This window comes from Oncorhynchus keta, chromosome 2 (assembly GCF_023373465.1).
Source record: "Oncorhynchus keta strain PuntledgeMale-10-30-2019 chromosome 2, Oket_V2, whole genome shotgun sequence".
Taxonomy (NCBI): Eukaryota; Metazoa; Chordata; class Actinopteri; order Salmoniformes; family Salmonidae; genus Oncorhynchus; species Oncorhynchus keta.
In genome coordinates this window covers 71,695,536-71,721,193 of record NC_068422.1, presented here as the reverse complement: position 1 = coordinate 71,721,193, position 25,658 = coordinate 71,695,536, and the positions used below count along the sequence as shown (strand labels likewise).

The following is a 25,658-nucleotide window of genomic DNA, read 5'->3' as shown; positions in this document are numbered from 1 at the left end:
GACCTTTAATTGTACAACAAAGCATACCATGAATCGACCCATAAGTGAAATAAGTGAAATAAGAAATAAGAAGAAATTGAGATCTGATTTTTAGGCCATATCAGCCAGCCCTAGTGCACCCACACACTTTACATGCATACATGTAAATCAAGACTCAGTCGCAGCACACGCATTGTCATACAAACAGTTAGAAGCTCGAAAACCAGTTTCATCTGCATTTTGGCAGGCACGTCTATCACACAAAGACATGAACACAGTATCTACGTATCTGCATTTACAATCAATACCACGTTATCAGTTTGTTCAGTGTAGAGCAGAACAACCCCGACTATGACCTACTGTAAGTCAAAATGCCTCCCTGTATTCTTGACTTTACTGTAAATTCAGTGATTGCTCAAGGCTGATTGCTGTGTGGGGAATATGGGTGATTGTACTTCCATTTAAAAAACAACTTTTTCAGTAGTTTTCTCTTTTGTACCAATCAGCTGTTGAGTGGCAGCGGAGCAACGCAGTGGGCTTGGGATTAACACCACTGTTGGTGCAGGTATGGTGCAGGTATGGTGCAGGTATGGTAAACACACACACACACACACACTGTTATTGCTCGTCTTCCTCCTCCACTGCCCACCTGTTAACCTGGTGACCTTCTCTCAGCTTTGTTCATTTGCATGATTCCACTGCAGCACTGCAGTTTGGTTTAATCCTTCTCTCTGCAGCCGACTCCTCCCCTCATACTCCCACCCTCATCCCCCTCTCCCCTCCTAGTGCTGCCTGACAAACAGCTGAACACTCTCATCCCTGGTCCATAGGGATTCCTGGACACTGTCTGTGATGTCACCTCAGAGACGCTCCCAACACACAGGAGTAAAACTGGCCTCTTCCCAAACTAGTGTAGAAAGACACACAGTGCCACGTTCACAAACTATTCCAAACAAACACTCACATACTAGAACACAAATGTTCCACTAAACACCACACACACACTCACATACACAGAGACCAATAGAATTACAGAGTCTGGAAAAATACCCCACAGCACATTGTAGCAAACCGTTTTAATTCACTTACTGGATGACTGAGAAAGCAAAAATAGTGGTTGTCATGGTACTGTACATTCAGTGCATTGGGGAGAATTGTACATTCAAACTGACAATGCAGGGAGGCAGGTATGGCAAGCATCACAAATGAATCATAATTTAGCTAATTTAGTCAGAGAAAAGAATATGCAATACAAAAAACAGTATCTTACAAAACAAAGATTTGTGCTGCCATGGACCATCTACAGTTGAGCTCAAACTCTGTTGGTTTGGAAGTTCTCCCATTGTGTTTTAGTTAGAGTGCTTGTGTAGAGGAGGGAGTAATTATTCACCTACCTCCTCATGCCTTTTGCACACAATGTATATAGACTCTTTTTTCCCCTTTTTTTTCCTACTGTGTTATTGACTTGTTAATTGTTTACTCCATGTGTAACTCTGTGTTGTCTGTTCACACTGCTATGCTTTATCTTGGCCAGGTCGCAGTTGCAAATGAGAACTTGTTCTCAACTAGCCTACCTGGTTAAATAAAGGTGAATTAAAAAAATAAAAAATAAAAATTGTGTGCTTTTTTCTTGCACTAGTTAGACAGGCCCAGTCCTGACCAGCAACAGGGGATATGTGCAACAAGGGTTGGCGTGAAAAACACTGGATGAAATAAGACCAACAAGACCAGCTTCTGCTTGACACACACCCAGACCGGGTCCAACGAACGGCCCAAACGACCCACCTCCCCAACCCCTCCAATGCTGTGCTCTCCACCCTCGAGTGCTGAGTTCATCACCGGCCAACCTCCCACAGGGCTATGTGCTCTTGAGCTGTGGATGTACACAACACACACACACACACACACACACACACACACACACACACACACACACACACACACACACACACACACACACACAGACACACTGTATCTGGGTAAATGTGTGGACCCCTCAGGCTCCCTGTGCTTTCAGCTTATCATTTTATTGCCAATTAACAGAACACATCAATGCAGCTTCACAATTATACCTTCAGGGGGGTATGAGATAGAGGGAGTGTGTGTGTGTGTGTGTGTGTGTGTGTGTGTGTGTGTGTGTGTGTGTGTGTGTGTGTGTGTGTGTGTGTGTGTGTGTGTGTGTGTGTGTGTGTGTGTGTGTGTGTGTGTGTGTGTGTGTGTGTGTGTGTGTGTGAGAGAGAGTGTGTGGGGGAGCTATTAATCACAGTCAAATCCATTCATTTCACTCTTTGTTGCTCCAATGAATCTTTTGTTTTGGTTAGTGTGCTTGTGTAGAGGAGGGAGTTGAGTAAAACATGCTCCCCTCTAGTCCAGCTGTGTTCTCATGTGTTCTGTTTTCACCAGCCTTATCACTCCACTTTAAGCTCTGGTCAGGTCCATTCCACCCATCCACACACACACCCACACCCACACACACACACACACACACACACACACACACACACACACACACACACACACACACACACACCCACACACACACCCGCACCCACCCACACCCACACACACACACACACACACACACACACCACACACACACACACACACACACACACACACACACACACACACACACACACACACACACACACACACACACACACCTCTCCAATCCTCTTTACTGACCCTTCTCTACACAAAGGCTTCTCGCTCTAACAAGCCTATGGTTTTCCATCAAGATTCAGAGCTTTTAAACGGTGAGCTGTTAAAAACGTCCAGCAACACTGACTGGATTAGGACGGCCCTGGATGATCAATATGAGATTGCAGCGCTCGCCACCTGCCTAGAACGCACACAATTAACCAAAACCAAACAAACAATACCACCCTCCAATTCTGACTCCATCACTCTGGTGAATTATAGAGGGGAGAAATGTGTGTGTGTGTTTGGTTCCATTGTAGGCCTGACGTATATCGATCTCTAAAAGGCTCTTTATGAGGAGCCCTGAGTGCCATTGATTCCAGAGTGTATCATTAAAATGTGTGGGCCGTGTCACACAGCCTCTCCCTCGTAAACACAGACGGTAAACACTGCACCCAGATCAGGAGTTAGGGCTGTGATGTGTTTATGTGTTCTCTGCTTGGGTTTTATACTGAACACTCACTTTGACTCCAGCATCCATCAGCCAGAGAGACCAGGTAAAGATTTAGGGTCCTGATTTCTTTCCCTTGCATGCTGATTTAAGGTCAGCATTTGGGGATAGTAAGCTGATCCTAGATCTGTGTGTACTGGTAACTTCTACCGATAGTGTTTGAACTCCGCTCTGTCTGTCAGGAATTTTTACGAGCTGCTGTCAGTCTCTCTTAATATATTGTCATGGTGATGCCAATGTCCAACAGGTGTTTGGATAAGAGCGTCTGCTAAATGACTTAAATGTAAATGTAAATGTTAAACCACCTGCAGGTTTAGAGAGTTTTAAGATATATCAGTGAATGCTACATCTAATGGTAATGAGTCTGGATGCAATTTGAGGACAGATTTCCTTGATTAGAATATCTCAGCATCTCTCTGTTTCTCTCCACCTCTCTCCCCCTCCCTCTCTTTTCACCTCTGTCTCTTTCTGTCTCTCATAGAGTTGTGTTCTCTCACCGTACTGGCAGATGTATCGGTTGCATGTTTTACAGCGCTGGTGGTTCCAGTTGAAGGCGCTGGAAGCCTGCAGCTCCACACAGTTCCCGAAGCTGCAGGGAGAGAGACACAAGGGAGAGGAGAGAGGGAGGAAGAGTGAGATGGACAGAGGGGACACAGAGACATCTGGTGGTCAGACAGAAAATGACAGTTCTGCTTTCAAACACAGTAGCCTCAATGTCCAGGGCCCGTATCCACAAAGCATCTCAGATAAGGTGTGCTGATCTAGGATCTGTCCATATAATCATATTCATTTTGATCTAAAAGGAAAAACTGATCCTAAATCAGCACTCCTACTCTGAGATGCTTTGTGGGTATGGGCCCAGGCTTCTCTCCCCCTGACACAGAGGGTGAGGTGATAATGTTAGGCTACGTGAGACTATACCTGTGTTCCACACAATGTAGAATAACCATGACGGTATCAATATGTTAATTCCAGGAAAAAAATATAGTGGAGTCGCATTTGCAGTGCCTCATTCCACCTGCTTACTGTAGAGTCTGACTACAATAATATTATTTTATGATTATCCATTCAACAAGGTGACGTGATAATACAAAGTTATAATTGTTGTTACTATTATCATTAAGATGTCAAAAGTTATGACTCTCTCACCCCTGGTTGTCAGGCTGTCCAAAGGCGAAGCTGTTGTATGTGGGGATTTCTCCTGAGTCCCAGCGGAAAGAGTCCTTCAGGGGTTTATATGTCAGCCCTGGACACAATACAACAACCTTACAGGACGCTTATCCTTATCTCACCTTGACACATCTCAATGCTGCTCACACAAACTCCCAAAGTCAGTCTGTCAAAGCTATTTGGCTGTACGTATAGAAGGACAGTGAAAGTGACGTACCGATCCAGAAGTTGCGTGTCTCAAAGTCAGGGTCTGTGACCTCATTGCTGGGCTCCAGCTGGCTGAGGTAAAATGCGAGGATGTCCTGAACTTTCTGGTTGTGGATCTGGGCCAGAATCCCTCCTCGCTGCTGGGGTCCAAACACACACCACAACATAGGTTACACACACACACACACACACACACACACACACACACACACACACACACACACACACACACACACACACACACACACACACACACACACACACACACACACACACACACACACACACACACACACTCTCTCTCTAACCTGACAGCGGGTCTTGGCTCCATAGTAGGTGTTGACCTCTGGAGACACCATGAAGCACTCTCCATCTATCCTCACGTCACAGGCTACCCTGGGGCGGCAGGGTAGCCTAGTGGTTAGAGCGTTGGACTAGTAACCGAAAGGTTGCAAGTTTGAATCCCCGAGCTGACAAGGTACAAATCTGTCGTTCTGCCCCTGAACAGGCAGTTAACCCACTGTTCCTAGGCCGTCATTGAAAATAAGAATTTGTTCTTAACTGACTTGCCTTGTAAAATTAAAAAATTAAAATTAAAACAGCTGTGGAAGTGAAACTGCTGCTTCTCTACAGAAACATAAGCAACACACATTAGGCCTCAGTAAAGGAGACACCAGGCACTGACCATCCATCTTGGCTCAAACTTAGTGTACAGACCGCAGTCCATTCTGGTCACAATAAACACTATGACCTTTTATCATTTCGATTTGCTCACCTCCTGCGTCCTCTCTCCTCCGTCCTCACTCGCCTCCTTTTTAAAACGTTCATATTAATCCAAATTAATTAAGTTAGTTGTGGAAGATATTTTATAGATAAAACAATACGTAGCATATTGTTTTTAAATGTGTGCATGTTCTTAGTCTCTGACAAAACAAAAGCTGATTCAAATGGGGGTGTGACAGATTTCAAAACTCTTCCATGGTAGGATACATGAGTATCCTCGATGAAAGGTGGCTATCAAGGGGGGGAGGACACTCTTCCTACTTACAAATTGACACACTGCTCGACGACATGACCACTTATCGGTTTCCAGTTCTACGAGGTGAGAGGATGGAGGCGAGAGGACGGAGGACGGTCTTTTGCCCAAACAAGAAAAACCCCTGAGATGCATATGGCTTGATAACACAGTAAACATTGAATCTAATCAGGCTGAAGCTTAATAGAAGAGAGGGTGCATTGACTTAGATACAATGATGACAGGAGTTCATTCTGGTTTATAGTAATGGTGTGACAGTATCACAATGGCTACCTAAACGTATTCCCACCAGGGTTGGGGTCAATTCCATTTAAATTAATGCAGTAAAGTTTCAATGTACTTCCTGAATTGACTGGAATTGAAATGGAATTGACCACAACTCTGATTCCCACACACATACACACTCACCTGCATACTCAGCACCCCCATAACTAACATCACACTCACCTGCACACTCAGCACCCCCATAACTAACATCACACTCACCTGCACACTCAGCACCCCCATAACTAACATCACACTCACCTGCACACTCAGCACCCCCATAACTAACATCACACTCACCTGCACACTCAGCACCCCCATAACTAACATCACACTCACCTGCACATTCAGCACCCCCATAACCAACATCACACTCAGCAACCCCATAACCAACATCACACTCACCTGCACACTCAGCACCCCCATAACCAACAACACACTCAGCACCCCCATAACCAACATCACACTCACCTGCACACTCAGCACCCCCATAACCAACATCACACTCACCTGCACACTCAGCACCTCCATAAACAACATCACACTCAGCACCCCCATAACCAACATCACACTCACCTGCACACTCAGCACCTCCATAACCAACATCACACTCACCTGCACACTCAGCACCCCCATAACCAACAACACACTCAGCACCCCCATAACCAACATCACACTTGAAGGAGCACTCCTCTTCCTTGTAGCGGCCGTGCACACACTTCACACTGCAGCGCACTGAAACACACACAGTCACATACAGTATATCGACCATGATGCACCTACAGAGATACCTGAACACACACACTGCAGAGCATGGCTCGTCAGACACACAGAAATAATAATGACTGTAGTAGACTGTCAGACTGGTAAACAGGCACATAGACTGGTACCCTGACAGAATCGTCCGGTGAACCTAGGTCCACAATGACACTGGCAGGAGGAGATGTTCAGACGACCATGCTTCCCACAGCTCATACGACATGGGTTCCTGGGGGTCTCTGGAACTCAGATACAATTTCCTAAATACCTATGCTTAAAAGTCTTCATTTTTCCATGAATAGATTTAGCCTCCAGTTAGTGCTTGTTCTCTGTGTGTAGTGTTGGCAGGTAGCATTCTCTCTGCATTGCTCACTCAAGTACATGAAGTCCCTCCCTTCCTCGAACCATGAGTCAATGACCTCAGCAAATGAAGTTGTGGCATGGGCTGAGTGATGGGTGTTCCAGCCAATGTGGCGGAGCTGTTGGTCCTGAGGAGAGGGGTCTGTGTGGCAAGACTCCGCCCTCTCCTGGGCAAGTAGAACCAGCTTCTCACTCCAGTCCTACAGATATGGGGAAGGGGGAGAAGACAACACACGCACATACACACACACACACACAAACGCACGCACGCACACACACACACACGTTTAAACTAATACAAAGGGGGACAACCTTCCATTGACTGAGGGTGACAGACCGACTTCCTCTCTTTGTGACCTGAAGGGCCCTTTTTCAGGGACACATTTAGCTTTTGAGACACTCCCCATGCCAGGCTCACCATTTGGCCTCCCATTGTTAATGTTCACTGACAAGGTTTCTTCTGAACACTTAGTCGCAGAGCTCTGGAAATCTATAACCTAAAATGGATATGGTATTTGTGCAGGGACTGATGGGGAGATCGATAAAAAGACAGACTGTGTGGGAGTATGGGAGGGAAATAAATAAATAAAGCTAGTTGTATGAGCACAGACCATGGCAGAGTGACTCTGCTGCTTGGCCAGCTGACCATTAGGTCACTGAGTATACTATCTCATCCTCATAGGCCTTAAATAGATCAACAACAGCAAGTGTGCTATTCATCGCTAAAGGCCAACACAGGCCATGTGATGGTACCTGATCTTAAACAGGACAGTCCTAAAGAAACTACACAGTCAGGATGGTGAACAGCGAACAGCCTGGGAGGCTGAAAGGTGATCTCTACTTTCAAAGCTGGTGCACTTAGGGGAGGATTCCGGCTAAGCAAGGTGTCCTATGAGCCCTGTATTTGTATTTCTGTGTATTATGCCAAGGCAGCAGCTACTCTTCCTCGGGGTGCAGCAAAATGAAGGCAGTTATACAATTTTAAAAACATTGCATTCACAACACACTGTGCCCCCTCAGGCCCTTACTCCACCACTACCACATATCTACAATACAAAATCCATGTGTGTATAGTGCATATGTTTTCGTGTGTGTGTATGTAAGCTTTACAGGAATGTGGTTCTGAATATTAACAGCAACACCTCCACCATTCGCATTTCTGTAAATGTTATAACCTTGTATTGCTGCCACTGTATCAAAGGTATTATCAATAACCTTGTTTCTTAAGCTACGTATGTTAACGTGGGCTATTTTGAGCACTTTTCTGAGATGCTTACTTGTTTTCATTGCTTTACTGAGAAGCTTAGCAGAAGTAGATATGCTCTTGTTATTTATGTTAGTGCAGGGTGAGCTGCACACAGTGGACTCCCTACTAGGGCACACTGCCTCAGTGCTAACAGTATAAATCTGGTTCATAGGCACATGATTACAGCATACAATAGCTGTAGGATCAGCAGAGGCAGTTAGAGGGACATCAATTAGGTTACTTACATTGTGTCTTCCAATGCCCCTGATAATATATACATTTGCTTCAGCATTATGACAACTCAGTGTCACAATGGTAGGGATTAACTGAGCTGGGCTTTGGGTCATTAGTAAGTCATTGTCTCAACGCAGCCTTGTAAATGCTGTGAAAGGATCCAGGAGCCCAAATTATTTGGGTGGATCCCATCCTCCTTATAAAACATGTTTTGTTTCCAAAAGGTATCGAAATTGTCAACAAAAGTTATACCCATTGAGCTCCTCTATGTCTCTCCTCTCACTATGACATAGACACTGGTGGATTGGGATGTAGGGGGAGAGAGAAGGGGAGTTGGATAAGGGGTCATGGAGTGTAGGGGTAAGTCGGGGGTGGGGAGTAGGGGGCCAGAGGCGGGACAGTCTGGATGGGTTAGCGTCCTTTAGCCATGCCCTGGTCTGGTGAGAGGTGTGTGTCTCTAAAGTGGAGGGATCAAATGAAATCCCAACGTCACACACCTATTAACATTCTCTCCTCTCCTGGCACAGAGCCGGCTACAACATAGACAGACTCACAGGGTTATGCTTAAAGACACAGTACAGTCAGAGACATGATGGGCCTGTCAGTATCAAGTACTGAGTTGGGATATCCGCCCACTAAAGAGACACAAGGCACTGAGGCAGTTGTTAGAACTGAGTGTCTAAACAGTGTCCCAGTAGACACATATATAAGCATACAGTGCATTCGGAAAGTACTCCGACCACTTGACATTTTACACATTTTGTTACTTTACAGGCTTATTCTAAAATAGATTATATTGTTTTTCTCCCCACATCAATCTACACACAATACCCCCTAATGACAAAGCAAAAATATTGGTGTGAGGATATATATATATATGTTCTTGGGGACCTTCAATGCTGCAGAAATTGTTTTGGTACCTTTCCCCAGATCTGTGCCTCGACACCATCCTGTCTCGGAGATCTACAGACAATTCCTTCACCCCCATGGCTTGATTTTTTACTCTGACATGCACTGTCAACTGTGGGACCTTTTTTAGACATGTGTGTGCCTTTCCAAATCATGTAGAAATCAATTGAATTTACCACAGGTGGACTCCATTCATGTTGTTGAAACAGGATGCACCTGAGCTCAATTTCGACTCTCATAGCAAAGAGTCCGAATACTTATGTAAATAAGGTATTTCTGTTTTTTATTTGTAATAAATTTGCAAACATTTTATGAAAACCTGTTTTCGCTTTGTCATTATTGGGTATTGTGTGTAGATTGATGAGGATTTTTTTTTTAAATGTTTAGACTAAGGCTGTAACATAACAAAAATGTGGGAAAAGTCTGAATATTTTCTGAATACACTTTATAAGCAGCATATAAACAGTGTGGATTCTTCTGTTTTGCTGATGAGGAACTGATGAGGCAGCCTCTGCCTCTGTTAGGACAGGGAGACGAACAGTGGCTGTCACTCATTGGCTAAGCCGTTTGACCCCTGTCTCGTCTTGTGCGTGTCGAGTGGTAGCAGAATGTCTCCGCTCAGCGTTAAGCTGCCCCGACAACTGCAGCCAGTTATCGTGGAGATGGCTGTCAGCACTCAGGACCCGAATGTGAAAGGGACGTGTTTCCACATATGCCGTTTCATGACTGGCCCCCAAAGATGGGGTCCTGTTTCAGAGATGGGGAGAGGGGACAGAGGGGGAGGAAAGGGGGAGGGAGTGGGGTATCCTGGCACACACCAGTGGGATGTCATGCAAAGCTAGCCGACTCTCACTCGCTCTTCAGAGAGATCTAAAAGTTAGCCAGGCCGTCAACATCCAACCATCTCCCCATTTCACTGACCCCCGTCTCTTCTCCTTCACCATTACTACAGCCCCCACCAGTCGCATCTTTCCACACCTTCTCAACGTTGCTCCTCAGAGATTCTGCCAGCCTACCATCACCTTGAGAGGGCCCCCAACACAAACACTCTCCAGGCCACTCCTGTCCTACTGATAGCCACAGCTCACAGCCTGCCTGTGTGTACTCAGCAGATCTCACAGCTGGTGTTTTCACCTGAATGTGTGTTATATAAAAACACCCCCCTTAGAGGGGAGCCAGAATGAGACAGCCAAACAAATCAATGTCATTTCCTCCACAGTGACTTTGACTGGGTCCACTGACGGGGTGAAAAGAGAGGAGTTTTCATGTTGTCACCTTTTAAGTTAATCTTCATCTGGCACATCAGTGTTAATATTTAAGGGCCTTCTAAAAGGGAACACTGACCCGTTTGTCAATTATTCAACCTTGCAGTGAAGTAAGAGATCCTTAATACTCAGAAACACTAACTGGAGACATGTGTTTCAATTTATTAAGGAAAATACCTAGTAAAACTCAGATGAAGGTCTTATGACTGACACATGAAAACATTGGAGAGAATACAACAGGCCCAGTGTATGGGAGTATTCATGCCATACTATAAAGAGCTTGGAAAGGATGATGTTGCTTCCTGTGGGACTAACTTCATCATTAGCACTACTTCCTCATCATAGGACATTTGTTGTTTGATGAATGGAGGGATGTCCAGATGTCAGGGGAGTGACAGCTAATTAAGAGTCTGTGCTAAGCCCCTTTGAGCACATTGTTCCCTCTGATGTCTCCTGGTCAAAATCATCAGCGCACGCTTTGATGCCACCAGAGGGGAGCAGGGTCACCGGGCAAGTCAAATCAAATCAAATCAAATGTATTTATATAGCCCTTCGTACATCAGCTGATATCTCAAAGTGCTGTACAGAAACCCAGCCAAAACCCCAAACAGCAAGAAATGCAGGTGTAGAAGCACGGTGGCTAGGAAAAAGTCCTTAGAAAGGCCAAAACCTAGGAAGAAACCTAGAGAGGAGCCAGGCTATGTGGGGTGGCCAGTCCTCTTCTGGCTGTGCCGGGTAGAAATTATAACAGAACATGGCCAAGATGTTCAAATGTTCATAAATGACCAGCATGGTCGAATAATAACAAGGCAGAACAGTTGATACTGGAGCAGCAGCACAGTCAGGTGGACCGGGGACAGCAAGGAGTCATACTGTCAGGTAGTCCTGGGGCACGGTCCTAGGGCTCAGGTCCTCCGAGAGAGAGAAAGAAAGAGAGAATTAGAGAGAGCATATGTGGGGTGGCCAGTCCTCTTCTGACTGTGCCGGGTGGAGATTATAACAGAACATGGCCAAGATGTTCAAATGTTCATAAATGACCAGCATGGTCGAATAATAGTAAGGCAGAACAGTTGAAACTGAAGCAGCAGCATGGCCAGGTGGACTGGGGACAGCAAGGAGTCATCATGTCAGGTAGTCCTGGGGCATGGTCCTAGGGCTCAGGTCCTCCGAGAGAGAGAAAGAAAGAAGGAGAGAATTAGAGAACGCACACTTAGATTCACACAGGACACCGAATAGGACAGGAGAAGTACTCCAGATATAACAAACTGACCCTAGCCCCCCGACACAAACTACTGCAGCATAAATACTGGAGGCTGAGACAGGAGGGGACAGGAGACACTGTGGCCCCATCCGAGGACACCCCCGGACAGGGCCAAACAGGAAGGATATAACCCCACCCACTTTGCCAAAGCACAGCCCCCACACCACACCCCACAAGTCCCCTTCTTGAATGTTCCATTTTCACGTCACAATGCATCAGTGCAAGGAATTAAGTAACTACAGGAGTGAAGCAAAGACCAGACATAGGAATATGTTTAGTCGTACTCTGCTATAGTCCATAAATTCAACAACTTATAGCCGAGGAATTGATGTTGGCAAGGAGTGTAGTCCATAAAATAAGCCAAGACAGCAGAGCTTTTAATAGCAGTGACAATCAGCAGGAACACTGTTTCCCAGTCGATGTTTTCATGCCCACTCAAATCTGTCTGTTAGCCGTGTGAGTCCTCAGCTAAGTGGAGACATTAAGCGGTTTGAACTTTGACCTAATGTACTGTACATTACTCAGCTGCAGACATACACATAGCCTATGCACTTTGTCTCACACATACCCAGCAGGCAAAACTTGAAATTATGTCATTACAACGAGAAAACGAGTTTCTGCAATGTGTAGACGTAAAACAAACGCCTCCCTCTCCTGTCTTACACCAAAAGAAAATACCTAATTTCCATTTCTGTATTTGAAGCAAAGTACCTCCTATTGTCAGACAGGCTTCCCCAGCCCTAGGTGAACCTCCAGAGGGCATGGACTGAGTACAGAGAGAGAAGAGCCTCATTTGTGAAACTGTGTGAAGCGCTGCTCTTTTATCTCCTGAAGAGAAGAAGAAGAGGGAGAAGAGGGAGGCTGCTGCAGGGCCACACTATAATCTCTTTACCGACACAATCAGTCAGCGCTTACCCACGCCTGCTGCCCTGCCTGGGTGGAAATTCCTCAAAGAGAATCACAAACGCAGCTAAAGCCCTGAGCCTTTTAAGAGTTTATCAGTAAAGCTCCTTAATATGCTTCTTCAGCTCGCCCGGGATTCCTCCATCGGCCTTCGCAAGCAAATTACCTGTAATACCACAGTCCTGAATGCAGCATGATAATATCCTCATCCTCTTTTTCTCATTACGTGTTATCAGCTATGTGCAGTTTGCCGATGCTTAGCAGCAGTCTAGGAACTCTGCTCTATCATTGGCTTTGAGAACGCAATCTATGATAAGTGACGGTTTTGGACAAAACGGCCATTAGGCCTCTAGGACATACACTATTCAACCCCACCGTTGTGTGTTTCATTATCCACAGATTGTCCTCTGTCTTTGTCTGTCCTCATGCAATGTAAGCAAAGGGAGATAAGACTGGCACAGTAATAGATGGGAACAGATATAGAGAAACTGCCCAGTGGATTATCATTGGAGGCTTGTCACACATTCGTGTTGTTTCAGGCTGCACAGTGCCCACCCACACTGATCAAATACTTATTTTCCACCATAATTTGCAAATAAATTCATTACAAATCCTACAATGTGATTTTCTGGATTTGTTTTCTCATTTTGTCTGTCATAGTTGTGTACCTATGATGAAAATTACAGGCCTCTCTCATTTTTGTGGGAGAACTTGCACAATTGGTGGCTGACTAAATACTTTTTTGCCCCACTGTATGTGCAATAATAGTGTATAACATGATTTTTGAATGACTACCTCATATCTGTTCCCCATACATACAATTATCTGTGAAGTCCCTCAGTCGAGCAGCGAATTTCAAACTCAGATTCAACCACAAAGATCAGAGAGGTTTTTCAATGCCTCGCAAAGAAGGGCATCTACTGGTAGATGGGTAAAACAAAAACAAAAACAGACATTGAATATCCCTTTGAGTGTGGTGAAATTATTACTTACACTTTGGATGGTGTATCAATACACCCAGTCACTACAAAGATACAGGCATCCTTCCTAACTCAGATGCCGGAGAGGAAGGAAACTGTGAATGTTCCTGAGTGTCCGAGTTACAGTTTTAACTTAAATCTACTTGAAAATCTATGGCCTGAAAATGGCTGTTGAGCTATAATTAACAACACATTTGACAGAGCTTGAGTAATTTTGAAAAGAATAATGGGCAAATGTTGCACAATCCAGGTGTGGAGAGCTCTTAGAGACTTACCCAGAAATACTCACTGCTGTAAACGCTGCCAAAGGTGCTTCTACAAAGTATTAAATCAAGGGTGTGAATACTTATGTAAATTAGATATGTATGTATTTCATTTTCAATAAATTCGCAAACATTTCTATAACAAAGTATTGAGATAATGTCACGTTCTGACCTTTATTTCCTTTGTTTTGTCATTATTTAGTATGGTCAGGGCGTGAGTTGGGGTGGGCAGTCTATGTTTGTTTTTTCTATGATTTGGGGATTTCTATGTTTCGGCCTAGTATGGTTCTCAATCAGAGGCAGGTGTCATTAGTTGTCTCTGATTGAGAATCATACTTAGGTAGCCTGGGTTTCACTGTGTGTTTGTGGGTGTTTGTTTCCGTGTCTGTGTTTTTCACCACACGGTACTGTTTTGGGTTTCATTCATTCCACGTTTTGTATTCAGTTGTTCATGTGTACTATTTCTTATTAAAAGAACCAAGGACACTTATCACGCCGCATATTGGTCCTCCGATCCTTTTTGCCTCTCCTCTTCGGAAGAAGAGGAGGAAATCCCTTACAGAATCACCCACCACAACAGGACCAAGCGGCGTGGTGACAGGCAGCGGCAGCAGGAGCAGCGCGAGGAGTACTGGACATGGGAGGATGAGTTGGATGGAAAAGGACCCTGGGCACAGCCTGGAGAATATCGCCGCCCCAAAGAAGAGCTGGAGGCGGCGAAGGCGTAGAGGCGCTGGTATGAGGAGGCAGCACTGCGGCGTGGATGGAAGCCCGAGAGTCAGCCCCAAAAATGTCTTGGGAGGAGGCACACAGGAAGTGTGGCGAAGCCAGGTAGGAGACCTGCGCCAACTTCCTGTGCTTACCGGGGGGCTAGAGAGACCGGGCAGGCACCGTGTTATGCTGTGAAGCGCACGGTGTCCCCAGTGCGGGTGCATAGCCCGGTGCGGTACATACCAGCTCCGCGTATCTATTTCTGAAACTATCCGCCGTCATTGTCGCAACCCCTATTACCAGCCTGTTCAACCTCGCTTTCATATCGTCTGAGATCCCCAAGGATTGGAAAGCTGCCGCAGTCATCCCCCTCTTCAAAGGGAGAGACACCCTGGACCCAAAGTCAACAAACAGGTCACTGACCATCTCGAATCCCACCGTACCTTCTCCGCTGTGCAATCTGGTTTCCGAGCCGGTCACGGGTGCACTCAAGGTACTAAACGATATCATAACCGCCATAGAGAAAGGACAGTACTGTGCAGCCGTCTTCATCGACCTTGCCAAGGCTTTCGACTCTGTCAATCACCATATTCTTATCGGCAGACTCAGTAGCCTCGGTTTTTCGGATGACTGCCTTGCCTGGTTCACCAATTACTTTGCAGACAGAGTTCAGTGTGTCAAATCGGAGGGCATGCTGTCCGGTCCTCTGGCAATCTCTATGGGGGGGCTACAGGGTTCAATTCTCGAGCCGACTCTTTTCTCTGTATATATCAATGATGTTGCTCTTGCTGCGGGCGATTCCCTGATCCACCTCTACGCAGACGACACCATTCTATATACCTCCGGCCCGTCCTTGGACACTGTGCTATCTAACCTCCAAACGAGCTTCAATGCCATACAACACTCCTTCCGTGGCCTCCAACTGCTCTTAAACGCTAGTAAAACCAAATGCATGCTTTTCAACCGATCGCTGCCTGCACCCGCATGCCCGACTAGCATCACCACCCTGGATGGTTCCGACCTTGAATATGTGGACATCTATAAGTACCTAGGTGTCTGGCTAGACTGTAAACTCTCCTTCCAGACTCATATCAAACATCTCCAATCGAAAATCAAATCAAGAGTCGGCTTTCTATTCCGCAACAAAGCCTCCTTCACTCACGCCGCCAAACTTACCCTAATAAAACTGACTATCCTACCGATCCTCGACTTCGGCGATGTCATCTACAAAATTGATTCCAACACTCTACTCAGCAAACTGGATGCAGTTTATCACAGTGCCATCCGTTTTGTCACTAAAGCACCTTATACCACCCACCACTGCGACTTGTATGCTCTAGTCGGCTGGCCCTCACTACATATTCGTCGCCAGACCCACTGGCTCCAGTTCATCTACAAGTCCATGCTAGGTAAAGCTCCGCCTTATCTCAGTTCACTGGTCATGATGGCAACACCCATCCGTAGCACGCGCTCCAGCAGGTGTATCTCACTGATCATCCCTAAAGCCAACACCTCATTTGGCCGCTTTTCGTTCCAGTACTCTGCTGCCTGTGACTGGAACGAATTGCAAAAATCGCTGAAGTTGGAGACTTTTATCTCCCTCACCAACTTCAAACATCTGCTATCTGAGCAGCTAACCGATCGTTGCAGCTGTACATAGTCTATTGGTAAATAGCCCACCCATTTTCATTTGTCTGTTCACACTGCTATGCTTTATCTTGGCCAGGTCGCAGTTGCAGATGAGAACTTGTTCTCAACTAGCCTACCTGGTTAAATAAAGGTGAAATACATTTTTTAAAATTAAAAAGTATCGGCCGGGCTAGAGTGGGCATGTGTGTGCCATGAAGCCGGCTCTACGCATCGGGTCTCCTGTGCGTCTCCTTGGGCCGGCCTACATGGCACCAGCATCTTCACAAGGTCCTTTGCTGTTGTTCTGGGATTTATTTGCACTTTTCGCACCAAAGTACGTTCATCTCTAGGAGACAGAACGAGTCTCCTCCCATACATGAAGGGCACATTTTGGCATTTGCTGTATGATCGATGAGAAACTCCATATTGCAAATGTACGGTCCCTTACTAGACATCCACAAATGTTTGTGAAATTCGATGGTGGTGGGCCGTTCACCGGGGCCAAATCTTCCAGGAAGTCATCGAACGGAGTCTCTAGGACATTCGGTTTCCGTTTTATAAAATGTTCAAACTTTGGTAATTTTTCCGCTGTCCCGGTAAATTCCACCATATTGCAAATGGAATCTTATTGCAAATGTACAAAACATCACCAATCACGACATGGCCATTTCTCCTAAAAGGAAAAGACTTCGAAGACGAAACTTGGTGAGCATAGGTTTGGACTAATGGGCCGTTAGCCTTGAAAAAGACGGTGTCGAGGCCTCAACGCTTGTTCAGGATAGGGAGCGATATTTCCCCTTTGGATGAATTGCGTGCCCATAGTAAACTGCATAAAAATCTGTCCTAAATTGCTAATATATGCAAATGATTATTATTATTATTGGATAGAAAACACTCTGAAGCTTCTAAAAACCGTTTGAATTATGTCTGTGAGTATAACAGAACTCACAGGGCAGGCAATCTTCCAAACTAGTTTTGAGATCCTGAAAGTTGGGGCAACTTTGACGTCATCGCCCCCTCCCTTCCCAACAAGTTATTGATCTGGAAACACTTCCTATGTCTTCCACTAGATGTCCTCATTCAGTAGAGCGTTTAATTGTGCAAATGCTGTGAACTTTGACTCAGTGAGGCGAAAAACTTTGAGTGTCGCAAGGATTTCCATGTGCGTTAGGGCGCGCATTGGGCACAGAGCTTCCTTTGTTCCACCTAGCCCTAGATGAACTATGATTGTCCAGTTGGAATGCCATTCGTTTTGTACGTTTATAACATCCTAAAGCTTGATTCTGCACTTAGTTTGACCAGTTTAATCGACCTATAATATGTAATTTTGAAGTTTTGATGCGCAATTATTCTGGACCAGAAGTCATTTTTGGGGCATTTGAGCTGAAAGTGGTAGCATATGCTACTACATGGACACTAGAATTTAAACAAAATGATGTATTGGCTAAGTATGACTCCTTCCACTACATTCTGATCGAAGACCATCAAAGGTAAGGGAATATTTATGTTGTAATTTTGTATTTCTGTTGACTCCAACATAGCGGAGAAATATTGTTACGTCTGAGCGCCGTCTCAGGTTATTGCATAGTCAACTAATTCTGTAACGTTAAAAACAAATCTGACACAGTGGTTGCATAATGTTAAGCCTACCCCTTACTTTTTCGAACATTCTGTTAAAAATCACGCAACATTTCAGCGTCCTGCTACTCATGCCAGAAATATAGTATATGCATATGATTAGTATGTGTGGATAGAAAACACTCTGACGTTTCTAAAACTGGTTAAATCACGGCTGTGACTATAACAGAGCGTGTGTTTCATTGAAAAGCGCAAGAAAAACTGATCACCGAAAGCTGGGAAAAATATCCATGCGCCACTTGCATGTATTGTCTATGGGAAACCAAATTACATGGGGCTGAGATTGCAAGTCCTACAGCTTCCACACGATGTCGCCAATCTTGTCAATTGCCTGGGCTTTGTTTCTTGGTCAAACGAGTAAGAGAGAGCCCATTCCTTCCGGTCTCCGACAGGATGTTTTGGAGGAGAAATTTCAGAACATGATTTGAAGACGTGGAGCTATTCAATACACATCGCCCCGTGATCAATTTGATAGATTATTAACGTTTACTAATACCTAAAGTTGGATTACAAAAGTATTTCGAAGTGTTTTGTGAAAGTTTATCGTCAACTTTTTTAATTTTAAAAAATGACGTTGCGTTTTAAAACGCTGTTTTTTTCTGGATCACACACTTTTCATAGATCGATATTTAGGGTATATATGGACCGATTTAATCGAAAAAAAGACCCAATAGTGATGTTTATGGGACAGCTACGAGTGCCAACAAAGAAGCTCGTCGAAGGTAATGAATGTTTTATATTTTATTTCTGCGTTTTGTATAGCGCCGGCTATGCTAATTATTTTGTTTACGTCCCCTTCAGGTATTTCGGGGTGTTGCATGCTATCAGATAATAGCTTCTCATGCTTTCGCCGAAAAGCATTTTAAAAATCTGACTTGTTGGCTGGATTCACAACGAGTGTAGCTTTAATTCAATACCCTGCATGTGTGTTTTAATGAACGTTTGAGTTTTAACGAGTGCTATTAGCATTTAGCGTAGCGCATTTCCATTTCCAGATAGCTAGATGGGACGCCTGCATGTCGGGTGCGCTTAAGAGGTTAAGAACCAGTGTATCTTTCTAACTATATGTAAAACATGTATCTTTAGTCAAAGTTTATGATTAGTATTTCTGTTATCTGGCGTAGCTTTCCATAATTTCTCCGGACATTTTTGATAATTTTATGAACATGGCGTCAATGTAAACCGTGATTTATGGATATAAAATGCATATTATTGAACAAAACATAAATATACTGTGTAATATGTCATATGACTGTCATCTGATGAAGATTTTCAAAAGGTTAGTGATTTATTTTTTAATCCTGCTTTTATAATTTTATATTTTCTGGGACAAAATGGCTGCCTCTTGTCTTTGTTTCAGTGGTGGTCTAATATAAATATGTGCTGTGTTTTCGCCGTAAAACATTTAAAAAATCTGACATGCTGGGTAGATGAACAAGGTGTTTATCTTTCATTTGAGGTATTGGACTTGTTAATGTGTGGAGGTTAAATATTTCTAAGAATATTTTTTCATTCCCTGCGCCACCGTTTCAGCTGAACGGGGGGGATGGCGTACCCTGAGAGGGGAATGACGGACCTTCCTATCGCTTTAGGTGTCTGCACATGTTTTAAAGATTGGCCATCCTCTTTGGTGTCTGTAAAAGTCAGGTCTTACATAATCTTGGAGTTTTGAAGTCTTTTGATTCAAACAACGTTTTCCATGTTTCAGAACTATGGACTGATTTTAGGTGACTGAGAGGGTTGATATAAGTGTGTGTGATTTTCAGGAAAAACTGGACAAAACTGAGAGTCTCCTACAGAAAATCACAGAAACCCTTTGCTGGTTTTTGTGAGAGCTCCAAAACCCCACCTTAATGGTTCTATATTTTGAAAATCTGAGACGACTTGAACAGGCATATTTATTTCATTTATTTTGCAATTTTCAGAAATCGCAACTGGATCTAACTTTTTGGGGATTTTTTTTTTTTGGTTTTAAGCATCACCAGATTGTACATTGTATGAAAATTTCTCTTAAAACCCACTTGGATTCGTCACGCCGCAACTGGATCAATCCACGTATTGTATGATTTCTCTTAACGGGAGCGTAATCATAGACTCAAGCTCATTACCATAACGCAGCGTTAACTATTCATGAAAATCGCAAATGAAATGAAAGAAATATATTCACTCACAAGCTTAGCCTTTTGTTAACAAAACTGTCATCTCAGATTTTCAAAATATGCTTTTCAACCATAGCTACACAAGCATTTGTGTAAGAGTATTGATAGATAGCATAGCATTAAGCCTAGCATTCAGCGGGCAACATTTTCACAAAAACAAGAAAAGCATTCAAATAAAATCATTTACCTTTGAAGAACTTCGGATGTTTTCAATGAGGAGACTCTCAGTTAGATAGCAAATGTTCATTTTTTCCAAAAAGATTATTTGTGTAGGAGAAATCGCTCCGTTTTGTTCATCACGTTTGGCTAAGAAAAAAATCAGAAAATTCAGTCATTACAACACCAAACTTTTTTCCAAATTAACTCCATAATATCGACAGAAACATGGCAAACGCAATCAGAGTCCCTGGGTTCGCGCCCAGGCTCTGTCGTCACCGGCCGCGACCGGGAGGTCCGTGGGGCGACACACAATTGGCCTAGCGTCGCCCGGGTTAGGGAGGGCTTGGTCGGTAGAGGTGTGCTTGTCTCATCGCACACCAGTGACTCCTGTGGCGGGCTGGGCGCAGTGTGCGCTAGCCAAGGTGGCCAGGTGCACAGTGTTTCCTCCGGCGCATTGGTGAGGCTGGCTTCCGGGTTGGATGCGCACTGTGTTAAGAAGCAGTGCGGCTTGGTTGGGTTGTGTATCGGAGGACGCATGACTTTCAACCTTCGTCTCTCCCGAGCCCGTACGGGAGTTGTAGCGATGAGACAAGATAGTAGCTACTACAACAATTGGATACCACGAAATTGGGGAGAAAAAGGGGTCAAATTCAAAAAAAAAAAAAAAAAAAAAAAAAAGAAACATGGCAAACGTTGTTTAGAATCAATCCTCAAGGTGTTTTTCACAAATCATTCGTGGCAGATGGAAAAATACACGCAGCTGGAGATTACGCAATAATTGCGATGGAGGACACCAAGCGAGCACCTGGTAGATGTATTGTAAAATGGTCAATCTTCCAATGATATGCCTACAAATACGTCACAGTGCTGCAGACACCTTGGGGAAACGACAGAAAGTGTAAGCTCATTCCTGGCCCATACACAGCCACATAAGGAGACATTGGAACACAGCGCCTTCAAAATCTGGGGCACTTCCTGTTTGAAATTTCATCTTGGTTTCGCCTGTAGCATCAGTTCTGTGGCATTCACAGGCAATATCTTTGCAGTTTTGGAAACGTCAGAGTGTTTTCTTTCCAAAGCTGGTAATTATATGCATAGTCGAGCATCTTTTCGTGACAAAATATCTTGTTTAAAACGGGAACGTTTTTTTATCCAAAAATTAATTACAATAAATTCAATTACAATAGATAAATGGCTGGTTCTTTTTTCCTGACACCGTAGGTTCATGTACTTTGACTATTTTTGTTTTTGACCTTTAATCCCAGAAAAAGTCCTTAAATTCACCATAAAGGTGTTTTGATATACCCAACCTGCAGATTGTGAAAACACTCCATTCAACCCTGTGTATATCAGTCAATTCTTAACATAAAGACTTTAAACTCAGGATTCTGTAAAAGCTGTAAATCAATAATTTCTCCCATCAGATTTCCAAGAAAAGCGCACACACACAGCAAGGACGGAGTGACAGTGTGGGGCTTAGAGACACATAGAGCCTGCAATAGTTACCTTTGTTCAAACTATCAAAGAACCGTCAGACCTAGAGCTCGGAAATTTTAGAAACCTGTTCTAGAGCTCAAGTCGATAGTGCACGGTGAGTTATGTGGCTCTAGAAGACCGACAAACAGCCTCATACATTTGCAATAACTTCAATTCATTTTGACCATCGCGAAAATGACAACATTTAGAAAAGTCCCAGAGTCGCAAGACTAGGTGCATTGAAACCGCCTCGGCCCATAGAGATGGGCCTTAAATTTTCAGTCCGATAGCTCATTCAAGGACCCCGTAGCAACGCCCGGAAAATGTGGATTATCAGCACCAATTAAGGTCGCTGCTATGGCTCCAAATGACCTATTGAGCCGAAACGTGGGTTTCTGGGTCGCCTCAGCTAGACCTACACATAATGTCAGAACTGGACCCGCAGCTAGAACGTAACTACATGTTTTATGTTTTTAGTATGGTTTAAACAGAAGGTGCTGTGAATTTTGGGCCTGCTCTGAAATATGTGATAGTTGGCTTCTAAACAAGTTGGAAAAAGTAGGTGTGGTGTCAGTTTGTATCAGTTTGGTGTCCGAATGATATCTAATTGACTGATGGATGGTTACTTGCTGGCTGACTTTTGTCCATTTGCAATATGTTTAAACAGTGTTAGACCATCACCAAATTGACATTCTGGAATCAACACCAACGAGCGATGGAGAGGAACCAGAATCACTGCCCGGCCATCCCAAGTTCAAATTTGTGATGGTAAATGCCCATTGAAACATATTGCAAATGGACAGCTGTGCGCCTGGTGATTGGAATGAGTTACCAGGAGCACATTTTTTAAATGTTTTTTTTAAATTGCCTTTAGGGGGGTGCAAGGGGTCTACTGCCCATCCAATAGTGGCGCCCCTGGTCATTTTGGACGTTTTTCAAAAAATCATTAAAAAACACTTCTGTCTCATCATACATGACAAATAGACCATCTAGGTTGATTCATGGCTTAACATAGTGCTATATATCATTTGGGCAGTATAAATTACATTTGAACATGGTTCACTGACTTTTGGGTTTGGAAACCGACATCCTATGATCGTACATGGCAAATGGACATAACAACCTGATTTGACACTATCAATACTTTCATATTGCATTTGGACATTTCTTATGGCATTTGGCAATGGTTCACTGACTTTTGACTTCGACTTATGACTTCGACATATTGCAAATGGACAAAACATATGCCTTTTTGATTTTTTTTTTAAATGACAATAAATATGACAAAAGTATGTTCATATAGTTCTTATACGTGTATAATTCCAGTTGAAGCTCGCATCCGCTACAAGACCATGGTGCTTGCCTACGGAGCTGTGAGGGGAACGGCACCTCAGTACCTCCAGGCTCTGATCAGGCCCTACACCCAAACAAGGGCACTGCGTTCATCCACCTCTGGCCTGCTCGCCTCCCTACCACTGAGGAAGTACAGTTCCCGCTCAGCCCAGTCAAAACTGTTCGCTGCTCTAGCCCCCCAATGGTGGAACAAACTCCCCCACGACGCCAGGACAGCGGAGTCAATCACCACCTTCCGGAGACACCTGAAACCCCACCTCTTTAAGGAATACCTAGGATAGGATAAAGTAATCCTTCTCACCCCCCTTAAAAGATTTAGATGCACTATTGTAAAGTGGCTGTTCCACTGGATGTCATAAGGTGAATGCACCAATTTGTAAGTCGCTCTGGATAAGAGCGTCTGCTAAATGACTTAAATGTAATGTAAATGTAATTGACTAACAAATCTAAAAATTTCAAAAAACAGTCCAGAAAACACTTTTTTAAGGGGGTGATAAGTTGTTCATTTTTATTCTCCAAATTTGACCCTTGGGTCTTGACTTGATGTGCATTTGCAATGTGAAAATTTACCATGGAGCGCGCTCGCCATCTATTGGATTTTTGCTGTGTGACACTTGGCATTTGCCATATGGCATTTGCAATAAGTTTTGAATGAAACAACATCCATTTGACTGGTATTGTACATCGTGTATATGTTTCGTGCGGTGCCAATAAGTTCCCATTCATTTTTGTCCATTTCAGGGGGGGGGGTATTCCCTTACTTATTGGTATGATGGCTGCGTGGTCCCATGATGTTTATACTTGCGTACTATTGTTTGAACAGATGAACGTGGTACCTTCAGACATTTGAACATTGCTCCCAAGGATGAACCAGACTTGTGGAAGTCTACAATTTATTTTCTGTGGTTTTGGCTGATTTCTTTTGATTTTCCCATGATGTCAAGCAAAGAGGCACTGAGTTTGAAGGTAGGCCTTGAAATATATTCACAGGTACACCTCCAATAAACTCAAATGATGTCAATTAGCCTATCAGAAGCTTCTAAAGCCATGACATAATTTCCTGGAATTTTCCAAGCTGTTTAAAGCCACAGTCAACTTAGTGTATGTAAACTGTTAGTTTGAGTAGAGACAGAGAGACACCGTATGTAATCCTCCTGGTATATCTATTTCAGAGCCCCAGGGACAGATCCTAGATCCACCCCACACAGTGTTTATGGCCTTCAGCATTAACACCCTGCCAGAGACAGCACCATACAGAACAGCTGTGGTGTCAGTGTCCCTGTGACTGCAACATGCACTGTCTTCGTTAACAGACTGCTATTCACTGTCTCTCACTGTTGGGAATATCAATGTTTCAACAGAAGATACCCTGTGAGAAATCTCTGGTGTCGCTGCCTTTCTTTAGTTGTTAGAGATGGGAAATGGGGATACCCTCAGAGAGGGAGGAACTGTGACTACTTATGAGGATACGATTTCAACTGATCTGTACAGTACCTTTGGATATAATATATAGCTGTGTAATAAATCATGGATCAAATGGAGGGCCTTTACCAAGGGCTCGGTTAACCAAGAGACAGACTCTGTGACAAACTGTAATTGGGAGCATGGGAAAGAGCACAAGGGAGGGTTTCTGGCAGAGCTCTATTTCAGGTGACCTTGGTGTCCAGCAGGCAGCAGCGGCCATGTAACTCAGTGATGTGTTTCAAAGGGGCCAGCATGCATGGCAGCACGGCAGTCGGCATAGTTACATTTGCTTAGAGGTTCGGGTAGAAGTTGCCCTTATAGAGCTAGGACCAGCCTATCCTCCCCAATCAGATGGGCAGACAGACAAACAGACAGACAAACTGACACACACACACAAAATAAATATAATGAAAGGCAGGCAAGGCAACGAACCATTTTTTGCATGTTAGCGGCCATGGGGGTGACCACGCTGCGCAGCCTATTGTGCTGTGTAACAATCAGAAAATGCTCCTTCAATCCAAGCCCTGGAATAAAGAAAAGCACACAATTATTTAGGACTGGTCGCCATGGCAATGGAATGCAAGTGTCTGTAAGGGGGGCAGGGGGGTTGGCTGAAAGGTCTGATACAGTAGCACTCCACAACATTGGGACAGTGTATATCCACAGCCGGTACATGTGATAGGCTAAACAGATGTGTATGGCCTGTCATTGGAGAGCTAAAATGTGTTTGGCCTATCATTGGAGAACTAATATCTCTATTCAATATATAGGCCTTGTAGCCTTACTGAATATGTTTTTCCCAAATAGGATTCTGACAGAAATATAACAAAATCTTACAGTTTTCAAAATCCTATCGCATTCTTTATTTTATTGGGAAAGAAGAAAAATCCCATAGGTTATTTTGACTGGGGGATTAAAACGTAGCATAGGATAATTGACTAATGAATGTCCAATGTTTAGCCTATATGCAAATCACATTTTCGCAATTTACAAAAGTTAAGATGGAATGTAGGAAACAGATGACAATTTACAAGTTGTATCTGCTTCAAATTAGTTGGTTAGTCCAGTAGGGCTCAGTTGAT

General features: G+C 44.0%; 1 protein-coding gene across 3 annotated transcripts in view; it reads right to left on the bottom strand.

The window, feature by feature from the left end:
* Window positions 1-25,658, bottom strand: part of LOC118359980 (C-type lectin domain family 18 member A-like) — a 30,548-nt gene that overhangs the window by 4,415 nt on the left and 475 nt on the right. Inside the window, exons 2-7 of one of the 3 annotated variants that reach the window (XM_052482509.1) lie at window positions 25,009-25,100; window positions 4,816-7,126; window positions 4,518-4,647; window positions 4,280-4,376; window positions 3,628-3,719; window positions 1,042-1,852 (exon numbers count right to left, since the gene is read on the bottom strand). In XM_052482509.1, coding sequence (XP_052338469.1) covers window positions 1,815-1,852; window positions 3,628-3,719; window positions 4,280-4,376; window positions 4,518-4,647; window positions 4,816-4,866 — 408 coding nt within the window. In that variant the 5' untranslated portion in view covers window positions 4,867-7,126; window positions 25,009-25,100 and the 3' untranslated portion in view covers window positions 1,042-1,814. Of the gene's footprint in view, window positions 1-1,041; window positions 1,853-2,621; window positions 3,720-4,279; window positions 4,377-4,517; window positions 4,648-4,815; window positions 7,127-25,008; window positions 25,101-25,658 lie in introns of those variants that run through there. The other 2 variants (XM_035738979.2, XM_052482508.1) reach the window with 2 other exon arrangements.